We start from the raw sequence: 19,178 nt of genomic DNA, 5'->3' as shown, positions 1-19,178 counted from the left end.
TTTTTATGTTACTTAGTTTAAACTTAACTGACTATTATATAACAAGGTTATTAAAGTGTTTCAGTTATATTAGATAATACTTGAAGTAAAACGCATATAAAAATTCTTAATATAAAAAATGGCCTGTAAATCCATTGGTCTATATCGATTACCTTTATTCGTCTAAGCGAAACTTTAAGACCACCACCAAAAACCTTAACCGTTTGAGTCAAAGACGGTATTGAAAAAACACTGTTGGCCCCAAGCAGCGCGATCGCGCTTTCTCTATATATGTACGAAAACACCCAAGCAGCGCGATAGCGCTTGTTGTACTTGGTTGGGGAAAAGTGATTCTGGTATTTTTCCCATCGCTCCGTCATATTTACTGCATTTTGCAAAGTGATCAGACGAATATTTTATTATTTTTTTTAAATGTCAATAATTTTGTGTTTTAAATGATAACAAAATGAAATAAATCTTTTTACTTTGTATTGTATTATTGTATTTTTATAGTATGATTTTACCTACTCCAAAAGAACTTGCGTCCACAACGACAAAACGTAACCACCCGTTAGTTGTACGCAGTGGTAGAAATGCGCTGGGATTTCCCGACATCAAATCTGAACATCGAGATCGCGCTGCTTGGGACTCAAATGGATATCTGTACAACCTCCACCACCAACCCATCACCAATGGATGCCAAAAATAAGTACCACCTACTTCCAACATAATTATCCATGCTTTCTTTCCGGACAATCACCGAAGACATTCTGGTGGCGTACACGATGCAGCTGTCAAGGAAAGACGAGTGGGGGGCAACTACGAGGATGGGGGCCTCTTTTCGGCTCGCCTGCCGCCCACGGATCGTGATAGCCATACCGCCAGCTAGATACGACATCTTTCCGATGAAGCATATCAACGGCTTCAGCGACCTAGAAGGGGCAAATTTATAGATAAAAATAATTGTAACTTTTAACAAATACACAAGATTCAAAACAAGACATAAACATATTAATTTTAAATAGGCATAGTCATTTACATACGAACGGGTTTCGTAAGAATCTTGATTTTATTTTTAAATTTAATCATTATTTATTAGGTAATTTTTAACACTGAACTTTTTAAATTTATGCACGGAACTACAATAATCCTATATAAATATATATTATAATATATATTACTAGCTGATCCCGCAAACGTTGTTTTGCAAAAAAAATTAAAGTTTTTAATTAACAGATGTAAGATAAGGGTTGATCGTAGACGGGTGAAAATTTAGGTTTGTATGTATTTTTCTATGCTGTATAAAATAAAGACCAAAAAAATTGTCTAAAAAAATTAAAAATAAAATTTAGGGGTGGACCACCTTTATCACTTAGGGGTATCGAAAATAGATAGTAGCCGATTCTCAGATATACTGAATACGCATGTAAAATTTGGTAAAAATCGGTCAAGCCGTTTCGGAGGAGTTCAAGTTCGAACACCGTGACACGAGAATTTTATATATTAGATAGATATATTTTCAATAATAATTAGTTACGTAATTTTTAAATTCAGAAGTTTAATTCAAATTTAAATTAAGAATATCTCATTCATGTAGACATTTATTTACATGCGCTTTTGAATCGTCGATTATTTTAACATTATAATTAGCTACCACCGGTTTTGTATGCTGTTTTGTTGAGAAGAGCCGGATAAACTCAATAGTTGCTCTTTTAAATGAAATTTAACAATTTCTTTTTTATTAACAAAGCAAGCTACACATATATGGATTTATTAAATAACATACTTTTAATTTTAGATTTAAAACTAATAAAGACTAAGATAACTTGACGAACTTTATTATATATACGTCCACCCATATACATGAATGTTTTGTTAACCTGGCAAGGACCATATGTTTTATAAATGCCTAAAAACCCTTATCAAAATATTTCATTATTGCAGATAATTGTATTGTTATATAGATAACAAATTTATAAAATAACCTATGGGGTATACGTGTATTATGTGGGTACCTTATTCTTTTGACTAAAGCTATATATTCGATATACTTTTCTATATGTCACAACATATCGATACGTAAATAAATAGTATAAATATAACTAGACTTCGAAATTTAAAATCAATTTTAAAACAAACTTTTTTTCTCCAATTACAACAATTATGAAGTGCCAATATAGCATAAAACGATAGAATTTATTGTACTACTGGCCAGTTAAAATATGTAAACAATTATTTGAAAATAGAACTCTGCATTTTAAACACGTCATCCATCTGTCATCTTAAAAAAACATTTGGATATATTTTAATGATCCTGAAACCAAGAGATATTCTTCACTGTGAGAATTTTTTACCTAAACTTAAATATGGAAGAAGCGTAAGTTAAAACAACAGGACAAGCAATTATAAAACAATTGTTCTCGAGATTGAATAAACGGTTAAAACACATATTTATTGTTGTTTTTGAAAAATTTATAGAACAATGTAATGTAGAAGAGTGTCCTATATTAAGACGACGTCAGCGCAAGCGACTAAAGGTACAGTCGATTTTTTTATCTGGCACTGCCCAAACGGCATTTATAGTTTCCGCGGGAGCAAGGAGGCAGGGCGCTGAAGGCTTGTAGAATAACACCTGTTTTAACAGTAAGAAAAGGACCAATATTTAGCCACTTCCGCACATGCAGTGGTAGTCGTGCAATGAAATGCACCGCCCGCCAGTCCGCTGATAAATGCGTATGCGGCAAACAATGCGAATCACACAACCGCCACCACCAAATTACTCAACACGTGTTTCTCTCCTCCACGGGGCATCTTCAGGAGTTATATTACACCGATTAGTGCCAAACACAGAGTCTGACTGTTTTAACACATTCTATGCCGAGATAAAAACGCAATATCCTGTCCAGGCCTTGTCGGTCAATGATGGTTGACATATAGACTTTCAGTTCAAGCCGTCTCAGTCACTGATGACCGCATTTTACGAGGGTTTCCATTTCGTTATTACAGGTCTTTGGGCAGTGCTGTATCTCATAATTATTGACCCACATGGCCCTCCAGCTTTTCCATATCAAATTGGTTCTTCAAAAATTTAAGAACTTAGAAAAATAACGATTACCATACAAAGAAATTTATTTAAAAAACAATCCATAAATAATGACTCCAATTGTATATAACCAAGTAACATTCGAGTAAAATATTTAATGGAATCAGGCGTTACCTCGCGGAAGTCCATCCTAAGTAAGAAAAGGACCAATATTTAGCCACTTCCGCACATGCAGTGGTAGTCGTGCAATAAAGTGCACCGCCCGCCAGCCCGCTGATAAATGCGTATGCGGCAAATAATGCGAATCACACAACCGCCACCGCCAAATTACTCAAGGAGTACTTTGGCGGTGGCAGTTGTGTGATTGTTTTGTGACCACTGCATGTGCGGAAGTGGCTAAATATTGGTCCTTTTCTTACATTCGAGTAAAAGATAAAATATTATACGCAAAAATCAATGTCGAAAATTTTAAACAGATTTATGATTTTTACTGACGGTCAACACTGACCGCATTAGCAGAGAATGTGTTAAGTTAGCAAAGCTCGAGGGCTCCCTGGGAAGCCTGAACTCGAACCGCTACATACTATATCTTCACTGGATTGTAAGGTCGATGAACTTTTAGATCGCATCGGTAGACCCTTTACGAAGTGAATAGGGCCCCCGTAAGGGGAAGTCGACTCGGCCTACCACTCCTCGATTATACCTGCTTATCATTACATTTCAAAGGTACCTAAGAAAGCTATTAGCTGGTTTACATTACTACCACTTCCGAAAAGCCTTCACGCTGGGAGAAGAAGTGACAGAAGAAACTCAAGTAAGGCTTCTATCTAGTATGATCGAGGGTTAGCTTCCCCTGTGATATACTTAGACCTCAACTTAGACAAAACCGAGTTTTTGAGTATATCAAGTGTAGAATTATTGGCTAAGTCGATTAATTTCACGTAACATTCGAATTTAAAAACCGTTGCGTTTCTTTTGTTAAAGTCAACAATTTTCTGAATATAATCGTGCCGTTCAAAAAGATCGGAATATTCAATAGATATAATACTGTCTATTCAAGCTACTTCTTTCATATTTGATATAGAGATTGCTGAATTTCAGAATTCGAGGGGCGATTTAAAATTTAATCTATCGAAATTCAGCGTGTACAGTTTTGGAAGTAATAAAGTAATAAAAAATGTAATTATAGATCTTACAATATACTTTTCTTTTGTTCTGTGGCGTTCACGCTTCTTATTATTTGGCCACTACTACCGCAATACTTTTATGTTAAATCATTCTCATTCTCAAATTCGAACGCCATTGGTGATGTGATCTTCGACCCTGATAATGGCGTATTTCATCAGACGCCCATCTGCATATCTGTTCTACCTTCGACCAAGTGCGATCGAAGGTGTATACATATATACAAAGAGTATTTACCATTTACACAAATAACGAAACGGCAGCGATCACAAAATGGCGTCCGAATTCAAATCGGCGTTCGAATTTCGAACGCGCAATAATAATTTTTCATAAAAGTTTTGTAAAACCTTAGTGGTCAACAATATGTTGTGTGAACGCTACAGTTATTTTATCTGGAATTCAAATATCCTTTCAATGTGGATTGATACATTTGTAATCTTAACGTGAGACTAAATCTTCAAGGTTTAAAGGCAGATTCACAGATGCTTAAGCCTGAGAGAGAGTGGACAATGTTCAAAATTTCTCTACGAGTCGAAGAAGAGATGAGTTCTGTAGAATACAGAAGTATACGGTATAACAGAGCGAATATAGAAGTTGAAGTCGCAGTGGGCAAACTACAAAGCTCTGATAGCCGCTGGTGCCTCGAGGTGTTGGAGTCAAGATGACCAAATGAACAGATGACCTCCATAGAATCACAGATGACGCTTCTAGAGGTCCAATAATGTCGTCCCACGTCAGAAACGATGAATATATATGTGGATTAAAGAAAAAAATATTTTTAAGTTTTTATTTACTTATTACTCCAAGTCGATGTAATGTCACTAGAATTATTGAGTGAAAAGATTGTTATGTAGCTAAGTATGAAATAAAACACTCGTGTTCGAGACCTCCGCCTTTGTGTGTATTATATATATATATATACACACACACAATACACACAAAGGCGCCACAAAAGGCAAATACATACATATATATATATATATATTACAAGTACATATGTTATATACATATGTATGTATATTTAAGTATGCATGTCTGTGTATGTCTATATATGTTCGTTTGTTTGTAAATATGTATTTTTTATACACGTAAACTACCCATTATTAGTACTTCTACCTTTTCCATACTAGGGTTGTATGTAAAAGATTGCCTTGTGTGATAAGACCGCCCATTGTACCTTTTTGTATATTATTGTAAAACTTATTAAATGTATCTTAACGTGTACAATAAAAATAACATATATATATATACACATATATATATATATATATATATATATATATATATATATATATATATATATATGTATATATATATATACCGATCCATGTATTATACACTAATCAGGTGTGACGTCATACGACAAACATATTGGCTGCTCTCAACGCCGGCTATTTCGGCACATATATGACCTTATTACCCTAATAGAGCGACATTGTACGAACATATTGATGTATACGAATTTAAAAAAGCATTTGATAAGTATTATGTGTACACGAAACGGAATATGACCGTCGAATATGAAATAAGGTGTAATACAAGGTTTTGGAATTTAAATTTTTATATTTTCGCCTTGAGACATAATTCTTTCTGGAAATCGAATTACCCAACCAATTCAATCATGCCAAAGGATTATACCTCCCCCAAATGACGTCTTGCGCTACCCGTACTAAACAAGTTTCTTCGACCTTGGACATGTCATCGGTCCACTTAGTGGGAAACATGCCCACGCGAGTAGTTCGTGATAGTGATACGAAAATTTTCTGGTCTATCAGCCATCAGACGGAGATATAAACAGATAAAACAAACGAGCAACTCTTAGAGCTACTTTAGTGAATTAGTTATATCTGTGGATCTCCTCATTTCTGTTTCGATCTAGCAGCGAAACTTCTTGTAAATTCTTCTCCAATATATTCTTATCCGATAGTCTAACGATAATAAAAATATAATCACATTAAGAACTATATATCCCTATTACTTCTTTAATAATTTTTATTAAAGTTCAATGTATTCCTCCTTTGTATATTCGATGTTCGAAAGCTATTGCTAGATAAGCTGACGGAATCATCACAGTAAATATATTTTATTATATATGTTCATTGCACTTCCGGTCTTATTCCACAGAGACGTGTTGACTTATAACAGGTAGCGCAAAAGTAATGTCATAATGTGAAACTGATTTCATATTTACAAATAACTACATCTTTATATATGTATATGTATACATATATATACATATATATCTATGTCATTCATGTCAAAGCCCAGTCGCATTTTTCGCCATTTGTAAAAATGAAAGCATGTTCACATTATGACATTATTTTTGCGCCACCTGTTATTTAGTAGACTTTAGTGTGATAAGAGGTGAGGTTTTCTCTCAAAAGAAACTTGTATGTTTATTGACACTGGTAACATATTCAAACTAAATGTAATTTATACAAAATCTAACATTACTATTAGGCCTATTCCATTGTTACTACTGGTATTTATAGATACTTCTTCTTCTGGATATCTGATCCGCAAACCAATAAAAAGGAATAAATCTATATTTAATGTGACGTCTGATCTGATATCGATTCAGAGAAAAGCCTCCAAAAAAAGGTTCACACTTTTCTCCGAAAACTGAGTAAACACTATAAATGGTAATAGAAGGTAAAAGGGTCCCTACTTGAATATACCCTGCTATGTTAGGCTTGCTGGTGGGGAAGATCGCTACTTGGTCATTTCGGCGAATCTCTCCAGACACGGGACGTGTGATGATTCAGTTAAAACTTAAATTATTTATGTAGAAATAGATACGTTATATATGTATAATATAGTAAGTAGTTTAATTATATCAGATTTAAATATCATACTTTTTAATTTTCTTTTATATTTTACCTCCTTTAAGGCTGTTTAATTCACCTACCTTCATTGATTTTTCTTCACACCGCTCAAGTGGTTAACCCGTTGAAAATATCTTCATACTATATATAACTATATATACTTATCTTTTATATAACTGCGACAGATGTACAACTTGTGATAATAAATTGAAGTAAACAACAACAGATGTTGATGGACAAAATCGAAACTACAAACACACAAGGCTATATGAAAACAAAAACATATAACGAAGCGGCAAAACACACAATTGAAAACAAAACGACAGAAAATGTTTAAAACAAAGCGACGAACAAAAAACAACTGCAGACAAGGTAATGCGCAAAACGAAATGTGCCCAAAGATAAAACACGTCACTACTGGCATCTACTTCATATAGGTTACCTAACTGACTTACGCCAATAACTTGATCTAACTTGATCCATTGTTTACTAAGACTAGTTTAGAAAAAAAATTTCTAAGATTTTATTTAATTATACATTGTTATTGAAAACTGGCGGTAAGTTACAAGACCTTAATATATCTTTTGCAGATAAATAATCAATACATTCACCTATTTCTAACCATCTTGTATAAAATAATCTCTTAAAAAATGTTATTTTAATTTTTTTAAATTATTTGTTAATGTCATTGACAGATAACAAACAATAAATGATTAATACAACGTTATTCGAATTTTAAATACATTTTTTATCTATACGTTATATTGACAGCAAATGACTATACTTTCGCCATATAAGTAATATAAAGTTTTTATGCCTATATCCAATCTCTCTGTATATTTATAACCTATATCTAAAACATACATTATATACTTTCAATTATTAATAGAACTAAATGTATTTAAAATATAATATAGCAAACAATGACACTAAAAGTAATATTTTTTTTTAATTTTATCAATAAAAATTTGCTAATTTTAAAGTTTATTTTAAATCAGCATCATCATTTAAGCCGTAGGATGCCCACGGCTGGGCAAAGACATCCATAGCTTTCCAATACGACCGGTTCGGTCAATAAGCACGTTGTCTGCTTTCAATTTTGAATATCTTTGACATAATTATAATTAAAAAAATCAGAATAAATTTCAGTTACACATTGTTAAGAGTATTTTTTTTTTCGGAAATAATATTATACTACTTTAGAATTATTATCAGCATAAATCGTGCGTATACCAACAAATATATGCGACCTTTTTTAAATAAGGTACAGTCAGATGCCAGTCGATGAACGTGTTTATCAAAATACGAAGCTCTACCACACTGAGGCGACTGTACAACTGTTTGTATATGAAGCCTTGATAATATATATATAATTTTCATTTATAAAACAATACGGTTATGTTTTAATTATTAATGTAATCTGTATAAATAGGTTGTTTAGTTTAGATTAAGTTAAATTAAGTTACGTCTTCGGGGCGTATACACGCATACCCCGGAACGAGCTATCGAAAACAGCACGGCGCGAGGGAAGACCGGGTGGCGATCCCTGACCGGGAGATACCGCGGTCCCCCGTATAGCACAGAGGGCGATCACAGGGGTTTTAGTGGGTAGGAATCCCACATACTCCTATCCTCCCCCCAGAGGCGAGGCATCTTGTACGTCCGGGAGATTCCTCCCTTACCCTCGAAACCAAAAAAAAAGTTAGGTTAGGTTTATTATTTCGGGGCCTCTTGTTGCCTTTCCTTCCTCCTTTATCCTATCCTTTGTCCTTTGTTATTTGAAATAACGACTTTATTTTGCACAATTTTTTCAGATTTTGTTTTATTTCACTTTCTTCTATACGTCACAAATTCTTTCACACTTCCTTTTTCGTCCATCACAAATTGGTTAGATTAAATTTGATTTATTTTAACAACGGTTTTATAATTTAAAATTTTCAATGATTAAAAACAAATAGATTAATATACTTGATAGCTATATATATATGATATCATATGTATATAGCATATACAAATATATATGTATATATATATATCGGTAAATGTATGTTACATCATCCTATTTAAATATATGTTTGTAAGTAACAATTTATGTAATTATTTTAAGTATAGTATTTATTTAAATAACTTATGTTTATATAACCAATTAACTTTTTTACATTTCATCACGTGTCCACTAAATGTCTTTGAACCTTGGATTGACAGGTACGGAATGCCTAAAGGCATTAAGTCCGCCATTATAAAATTTATAAAACGGGTAAATAAATAAATAAATATCTAACTGGATAAAAATTGGTGATCGTTTTTCGGTTTACACTTTATCGAACATAGAAGCCCATAGACGCCCATGGCATAGGTCTTTGACATATATATATGTGGGTACTTTGATAATCACGCTTAGGAAATGGGCTGATGATTGCAGTGTGATGTTATGGTAGACAGCGAACGCTGCTGCTCATCCTCTAGTCCAGTGATTCCCAAAGTGGTCTATATCGACCCCCACGGGTCTATGACAACCTGCAAGGGGTCTATAGCAGCGAAAAAAATTTGGGGGTCCATGAAATGAAAATGGGGTCCACGATAGTGGATCTCAACACATACACTGATAGTACCTATTAACTTACATCATATTATCTTATAATATCAAAACATTTACATTATTTACAAAAGTACCTATGAAGTAAAAAAAATTGTGTATTTAATGTTACGTATATTTTACATAACAGATACAAAATTTTATTTTGTGTAGTTTTAATTAAAATTCAATTAATTAATGTATAAATTAACATGTGTTATTACTTTAAGTTTTTAACGCTAAACTTCACTACAGTTAGAAATTTACAGGAAATCAATATAAGGTAAGTAGGGGGTCTACCCAACACGGCAAAACATGGCAAGGGGTCAACGACACAAAAAAGTTTGGGGAACTGTGCTCTAGAAACTTGTGCAGTGGCAATCTTATATAATTAATGCACAAAGTGTAAATTATATAACATTGTATCCCGAAAATCAAATTCGCTACCTACAATCGCAAATCTCAGTTCTCTACCGCTGAGCTACCACTGCATTGTGGGTAGTGCTATAAATTTAAATTATATTTTAAATTTTGGTTGTGTTCTATTAAATATGTCAATCATTCATCATCTTATATATAAAAAAAATTATCTCAACTCAAACTTGCATTCTCGCCAAGAAATCGTGATTTAAAATTTCACCATTTCATATTTGTCAGTTCAACATTGTTTCGTTAAACACAGAGTATATATATTATTTTGAAATATGGTCAATAAAAAAATATAAATACTCGAGGTTTTTGATTTAAAAAAACCTGACCTATTTCAATCAAATAACAATTATTCGTTTTGAAGCCATGTAAGTACACGCATACATCTCAAACACCTTATAATGCCGTTCTTTTGTGTGATTTAATATTTTGTCTACCACCATGTTTTCGCTCACACACATCAGGATATGACTGGCAGGAAAAGGAACGTCACTATTGTTAAAAGCACTCATATGCTCCATAAAGTCTACATTAGTCACGCGTACAGAAAGTGCACGACTCAAGTGCTTCCTAGGTATGCCTCGACTACGATCAGTTTGCAGGCTACCTAACGGTGCGTTCTTAAAGCACTTCGGGGCTAGTGATGTGCGTTAATGAAATAATCGATAAAAATATTTTTTGCGTATATATGAATTTTATAATACGGATCTTAAATGAAAACCGAACAGATATCTCAAATATATATATATATATATAAACGCAGAGAACGCTGCTGCCAATTCTCTAGAATCTAGTTTGCGAGCAGCGGTAATCCTATATAATTAATACACAAAGTATGAATTATAAGGCTGTATCCCGGGAATCGAATCAGCGACCTCGTAAGTACCTATTTCGCTAGGCTACAACTGCTCAAACAATTTATTTATTTAAAAACATAAATATGTATATATATATATATATATACATATATATATATATACATATATATATATATATATATACATATATATATATATATATATATACATATATATATATATATACATATATATATATATATATATATAGCCATTAAAAAGATTTTGCATATAATTCCAATCACCCTTTAGGAAATAATTACTCTAAAATATGTAACATACATTAACTTTTTTATTGAAATGCTACAGACTGAAAACTCCTAGCAGTACAGTCTGCAAGGACAAATAGTAAATTATTAGTTTTTACATGAAATGTATTTATTATTATTGAAACTATTGATTTTCATAGTATGTAACATACATTATTTGACAGCAAATGAGCTAAGCATTTTCCTTTTAATGCTTTACACCTTTATACGGCACCCGGTGAAAAATATTGCACATCGAACTTTAGAATGAGAATCAGCTTCGTAGAGCGTTATCTCTGTCGCACGAAATAAGACAACTAACAAAACGTCACATGGGTAGTGTGGGACAGAGATGGTGCTGTACCAAGCCGAAATTAGCCGACTGTCTCTTTCCAAAGGTAGATTACTGTATCGAATTATATTCCTATTTATCTTAGTCAAGCCGTAACTTAAGTTTTTAAATATATGATGGTCATTAAAAAGAAAATAAAAATCGGTAAAAAAACTTTTAAGTTAAACGGTTTTATTTGATACCCATATTGTGGTGGTTGTGGAAAAATATGTACCTAGTCCGCCATATTGGAACGGCGTCCATCTTGAATTTTAAATTTTGACATAATCATCGTGTTTTACTAGTGTAGCCCTTTCATTTGAGACCCATATTGAGGGGGGTTAAGGAAAAATATGTAATCCGCCATTTTGTATCGGCGGCCATTTTAGATTTATAATGTTATTGATTTTATTATATTGTATTGTCATCTAAATTAAATGTGTGTACCAAATTTCAGATCAATCAGACAACGGCAAGGTGCTTAAATTTCAATTTCTAATTTTGACCCAGATAAATAAACAAACAAATTCCGTACGGGTCGAACTAAATAAAACCGTTTAAAAAGCCATTAAACGTTGTATCGATAGTTTTGTTTTGTCGATAATTCGCACATCACTAAACACACCTTACTTCTATCGAACAATACCTACACAGATGTTGATCAATGCATCTTACAAACGACTTATTTAGAAATCGTCATGTGTACACTTTTACTTTCACGTGAGATGACACGCACACTACAGTCTTAGTGTAAATACATAACACACACACTATTGACATACTTTTATAGTCAAACATAATAACGGAATTGTATATGCTTATATAGATTTAAAGCGGCGAGTTATACCTTTCTCTAAGCTTCATAAAATTGGCATATATACTACGGGTACAATACCCGGCGATAAGTATTGCACATCGACCTTTAGAAAGAGACATTTGGTTAATTTTGGCTTTGTAGAGCGTTATCTCTGTCACACGGTTGACAAAACGTTACATAGGTAGTGTGAGACAGAGAAAATGCTCTACGAAACCACCAGTTTATATATATATATATATTCTGTATTCTAATATTTAATTTTGTGACTTTGTGACTAAGCCCGTGGACTTCTGTAAGTAGAAAGAGAAGAGAAAGAGAAGTATAAATTAAACTTCAACATGAAAAGTTTTCCATGCGTTAATTTTATTGAAATATGTACACTGCTTTATATATTTAAAGAGATTTTAGTATTTACGGTATTGACTATACGTGTTCATATTTTTTCATATATATACACACACACATATATATATATATATATATATATATATATATATATATATATATATATATTCTGTATTCTAATATTTAATTTTGTGTTATTGTTTCAGCCCATTCAAGCCTACTGCATTGCCTCCCTCAAAGATATCTATGGGGGATATACCACGATCGCACTCCTTGGAAGATGGGTTGGCGATGGCGTTGTGGTATGGACGAAGAGGACGCTGATGCCTATCCTCTGAAAACTTATTTGTGAGGAATGGCAATCCTATATAATTAATACAAAAAGTATAAATTAATTTAAATTGTATTCCGGGAATTGAACCCCTGAGCCACACTCGCAAGTCTCAGTTCTCTACCGCTTGGCTACCACATCACATCCTTTTTTTATAGGTATACTAATTTTTAGAATAAAAAATATATTTATAAACCCATTAACAATGTTTATAATTGATATTTGCACTAAAATTGACACGATTTTTTTTATATACTGGTAATAGAATAAGCGTTTGTCTTCCATCTCACCTGATGGAAAGTGTAGATGAAGACGATGGTACACGCCCATCTAAAAGAAATCTTTTCACTCTACTCTTAAAGGCTCCAGAGTTCAACTCATCAGGAAAAATAGACTCAGGCAGGTCGTTTCAAATCTTGGCGACTAATCAAAAACTAGCTGTCAAACCGTTTAGTTCGATTTTTGGGTATGTCAACAATTATTAAAATGTCAACTGGTTTATTGAAAGTATTTTATACTTTCTTATTTAGAAAGGTTCACTTATCGCGTTAAGTTGAGGTCTTATCTTTAACTTAAGCAGTGATTTGTGGTTAATGACCTATGCGGTTCAGTAAACTTAAGTTAAAAGTTAAAACCATTGTTATGTGGAAAAGAAAATTTTGTAAGTAGGTTTTTTATTATAATTTTAAATAAATTTATCACGTTTAAAATACGTATGTATATATGTTCAACATTCTCATCATATCAGCTTATAGACGCCCATTACAAAGCATACTAATTGCATATTTAATATATTTTTTGTATGAAATCACGGAGAATCATGCGATGGTTTGACTTGCTAAATGAGTGTTTACATACATGTTTATTTATACAATAAATACATTTAAAAAACTTTTAAGTTAAACGGTTTTTTGATACCCATATTGTGGTGGTTGTGGAAAAATATGTACCTAGTCCGCCATATTGGAACGGCGTCCATCTTGAATTTTAAATTTTGACATAATCATCGTGTTTTACTAGTGCAGCCCTTTCATTTGATACCCATAATGAGAGGGTTAAGGAAAAATATGTAATCCGCCATTTTGTATCGGCGGCCATCTTAGATTTATAATGTTATTGATTTTATTATATTGTATTGTCATCTAAATTAAATGTGTGTACCAAATTTCAGATCAATCTGACAACGGGAAGGTGCTTAAATTTCAATTTCTAATTTTGACCCAAACAAATAAATTCCGTACGGGTCGAACCAAATAAAACCGTTTAAAAAGTTAAAAAACCTTTAATGGTTCGATTTGTACGCATACATAAGTTCCACGAAATATCTTATACATTTCGTTTATTAGTTTTATATCTAAAATTAAAACTATATTATTAAATAAATCTGTTATTCGAAATGTTTGGAACTTGATTTATTGACTCATTTATATAATTGATACTATAATAAACACACTAAAAGAGCGATTGTTGAGTTTCTTGCCGGCTTTTCTCAACAGAACAGCATACCAAACCGGTGGTTTACTACTTATAATGTTAAAATAATCGATGATCCAAAAACGCATGTAAATGACTGTATAAATGAGATATTTTCAATTTAAATTTTAATTGGACGACTGAATTAAAAAATTACGTAAATAATTATTATTGAAAATATATATGATAATATATATTTTTTAAGATTATTGTAGTTCCGTGCATAAATTTAAAAAGTTCAGTGTTAAAAATTACCTAATAAATCATGATTGAATTTTAAAAAAAATCAAGATTCTTGTCACATTACGAAAAGCGTTCGAAATTCAAATTACCACGAGTTCTTACTGTTTGAAATAGTTTGTTATTAATGTTGTTTTATTAATAATTATTAATATTACTCCGCGAATATATTATCAAGGCTTCGTATAACTCTTATGCCGTAAACGTACGTCCAATGAAGGGTAGACGGGCTGTGTCAGCCTTGGCCACGACGCTGGGAGCACCAAGGCAGACGATGGCGATGGCGTCGAAGAACGAGGAGTGGGGCGCCATCACCAGCACCGGGGCATCCCTTGGGCTGTCTGGCGTGTGCTCCCTGCCCACCACTCGGACGCGGTGGAATCCTGCCGCCACCACCACCAGTCGCATTAGCGACAGGATATAGAACCGGAGCTTGCTACAAAAGACACCATGTTAGTATGTGCCTATAATAGTGTTAATAGAAACTAAATACAACCAATAATGACAACTATCTATATCACCTTAAACAAGATATCAAAGAATAACTAAAATTACATTTACAAGTATTTCAAATAGTATAAATCAGTTTAATGTAATCACTCTGAAATGTTACATATGTTTACTATGTTACATAACTAACTGAATATGCTGGAATAGATAATTTAATATATTAAACTTTTAGATATAACTTTTAGATAATTTAATATATTACTTGGATATTAAATATGGCCAAGTCTGACCGACATACTCTAAATTTATTCGACACTAAAAGTTTTTACTCTGCCAAAAATTTAACTAAGTATTAACTATGTATAATTATATTCAATTTATATATATCACAATTTTTTTTAAATAATTCATTTTTATATGTAGTCATTTTGATAACTCTCAATGTATTGCATTATTTATAAAACCAGTTTTTAGATGAAGTGAACCACAATGATACGTTTATTGGCAGCAAATAAACTAAACATTCACCCCTTTACAAGTTTTATCCGATATCCGATCATCCTGTAGATTCCAAAGTATTTTAATAACATCCCACCTGTGGGCAATTAGGTTGCAGAACTAACTTACAAAACCTATCAGAGTTGTTAGATCTTACAAACAAAAAGTGAGATTTTTTAAATTATTTTAGACATGTAACATTTATATATATTTATATATATATATATATATATAAAATTAAAAATTAAAAAGAATTTTTTTGTTATTCCCATGATGTGGGTATTTGAGAACATTGCATCCACAAACTATTATTGAACTAACTATATATGTTTGCATAAATATGTTACAAAACCCAGATATCTGATGCTAGAAAAGTTAAAACTTTTTAAAATTATCATACGAATGTAGCATATATATGAGTGTAATAGAATTTTTTTTCTTGTTCTTCTGTGGGTATTTGAAAACAATGTTGCATCCACAAACTATTATTAAACTGTATGTTTGCATAACTATGTTACAGAACCCAGATATCTAATGTATGAAAAGTTAAAACTTTTTAAATTTATCATACGCATGTAGCATATATATGAGTGTAATAGAATTTTTTTTCTTGTTCTTCTGTGGGTATTTGAAAACAATGTTGCATCCACAAACTATTATTAAACTGTATATGTTTGCATAACTATGTTACAGAATACAGATACCTAATGCTTGAAAAGTTAAAACTTTTTAAAATTATCATACGCATATATATATATATATGTGAGTATAATAAAATTTTAATTCTTTTTTTCTTATTCTGCTGTGGGTATTTGAGAACATTGTTGCATCTACAAACTTGCTTTTATAAAAGCTCATCTGAAATACCTTATGCTTAAAAAATTAAAGCTTCCACAATTATGTTGAGTATGTAGCGAAGAAAGTTTTAACTTATGAGAGATTTATTTAGATATACTTAATTTTCATGTTAACGAAACATTTAACAAAGCAAGGCTATATAATTAAGTCTTTTGAATAGCGCGGAAAGTAACGAATTTTCACGCTACCGTCATCATTGTTTAAGGCTATAGTCGCCCAAGCAAGCCCTAGGCCTTCTCAAAACTAAAAATCTATTAAGGTATATACCATAATCATGACCATTCTTTGAAAACTTATTTGCGATTGGTGTCAATTCTTTTTAATTACTTCTGTTCAACCGCGTTTTATTTCACTATACCGCCATTTTTTTGTAAAGAAGTTATGTACATATTAAATATATATTATAAGCTATGCATTAAAAAAAAAAAACAAAAATAAAAATTTAAATGAAAATTACTTATAAAAAAAATAGAAAAAACATTAAGTTACATATACCCTACAAGAAATAATAAATATGTTAATTTTATACTAACCTTCATATGTGATGCAGAAATATATGCAGAAGTATTTTTTTTAAATGACGTCATTAAATCTGATATATTATTTCGATATAGCACACAATAATACAAGTTTCAAATGATCTTAAGTTTCACTAACAACATGTCTTGTCAACCTATCGCTTCGGCTACAAATGTCAACTGTCTCTCTTCTAACATTGACACGTATTGCCTGGGACAAAACTTTCAAATCTACCCTCAATAATTATTATTCTACAATAAGGTATCTAAAATATATCACGCCTCCATCGAATGAAATATTGATCAACTATATAATTTTCATCAGGTTTTTAAATATTTTCAATCTAAGAGTTCTAATTGAACTTGTCAATTTTTTCGAAGATATGCAAAGTTATATTTTTTTATCTAAAAATGAAATTTACCTCGTTAAGATGCAAATAAGAATAAAAAAATTACGTTATGAACAACAAAAATAACTCCTATTCGGCATGCTAAGAAGTTAAACTGCTTTATATAGCCAAAATTCTGAAATATAACCAATATTTACCCCTTTCTTTACCAGCGCCGATTTTAATTTACCGCATCTAGATGGCATCCATTTGCCGTACCTTATATTGCATTGTTGTTGAATTGATTCCTCTAAGGGTACAATCATGTTATTGAACGCGCCTTTACACAAAAACAATTCTTCGAAAGTATAGTCTGTATTTGGAAACTAAAATTTAAAATAATAATCTACTAATGTTGAACGGAAGATATTTTACTTTCAATTTACAAATAAGTTGGAATAAATCGAAGTACATGGTGCGTTGTTTACTGTGCAAATGTCAAAAGACGGTAATCTAAATATGAACGTTAAAATTATAATGTAGGTTTATGTGTAGATTCCTGTTTTAAGACTTATCACAGGTAAATAAATTACTAATAATTATCCTTCCATTTTTAATGAATATACCAGTAAAATCTTTAAATATGTAATACTTAAGTGAGAAAATTCGAACATCAGCCTACCGCCATGCAATGTGCACTTCGGCGGAACGGACTGCGGTAAGGAAAGGGTTAATATATTTTCGTACGTTTTATTCAGTGGGAAGTTAATGTTTTACGTTTTTATTTGTATTTTACATTTATATGCTTTATAATGGTCCTTTGAGAGGTGAATTATTATCAAAAAAAACTTGTAATTATTTATTCCAAAATTCAATTACAATTATATAAAGCAAATTAATAAATGACTTTGTCTACCCACAGACGTCCTATAGTTGAATAAATACATTTAAAAAACTTTTAAGTTAAACGGTTTCTGGTTGTGGAAAAATATGTACCTAGTCCGCCATATTGGAACGGCGTCCATCTTGAATTTTAAATTTTGACATAATCATCGTGTTTTACTAGTGTAGCCCTTTCATTTCATACCCATATTGAGGGGGTTAAGGAAAAATACGTAATCCGCCATTTTGTATCGGCGGCCATCTTAGATTTATAATGTTATTGATTTTACTATATAGTATTGTCATCTAAATTAAATGTGTGTACCAAATTTCAGATCAATCTGACAACGGGAAGGTGCTTAAATTTCAATTTCTAATTTTGACCCAAATAAATAAACAAATAAATTCCGTACGGGTCGAACTAAATAAAACCGTTTAAAAAATGCACAGTACCAGGCGATATATTGCACATCGACCTTTGAAAAGAGACAATCGGGTAATTTCGGCTTCGTATAGCGTTATCTCTGTCACACGATTAACAAAACGTTACATAGGTAGACAGAGATAATGCTCTACGAAGCCGAAATTACCCGATTGTCTTTTTCCGAAGGTCAATATATTTATCGCCGGGTACTGTAGCAGTTATTTATATATAGTTATGTTTAGACCGATTCGTGGGTAGGTGTAAAATAATGCCTCGAAAACTGAGGGTATTCTGAACGTTGTGCTTCTGCGATAAACTGTATGTGTATAGAGTTGTAGGTCGATGTACAATATTTATCGCCGGGTATTTTATGTTGCATGTAGTTTTCTTTTCATATTGGCGTGGGTATTTAAAATAAATAATTAAACTAAATGCACATTGCGCCGAGGGCCTAGTTGAATATAACTATATACAGGGTTTGATTCCGAGACTAAATTCAAGTGATACGTAATGATGCGTGACGATTGTAAAAACGTAATGC

The 19,178-nt window shown here is 32.0% G+C and overlaps 1 protein-coding gene across 1 annotated transcript in view; it reads right to left on the bottom strand.

The window, feature by feature from the left end:
• LPCAT (lysophosphatidylcholine acyltransferase) overlaps window positions 1–19,178 on the bottom strand; it is an 87,328-nt gene that overhangs the window by 26,802 nt on the left and 41,348 nt on the right. The window contains exon 3 of the mRNA XM_068762520.1: window positions 14,888–15,114. Coding sequence (XP_068618621.1) covers window positions 14,888–15,114 — 227 coding nt within the window. The remainder of the gene's footprint in view (window positions 1–14,887; window positions 15,115–19,178) is intronic.

This window comes from Battus philenor, unplaced genomic scaffold (genome assembly GCF_028537555.1).
Source record: "Battus philenor isolate CCGP_79_NKW_IND1 unplaced genomic scaffold, ilBatPhil1.0.hap1 SCAF_16, whole genome shotgun sequence".
Classification (NCBI taxonomy): domain Eukaryota; kingdom Metazoa; phylum Arthropoda; class Insecta; order Lepidoptera; family Papilionidae; genus Battus; species Battus philenor.
This window is presented reverse-complemented; position numbering and strand designations above follow the sequence as displayed.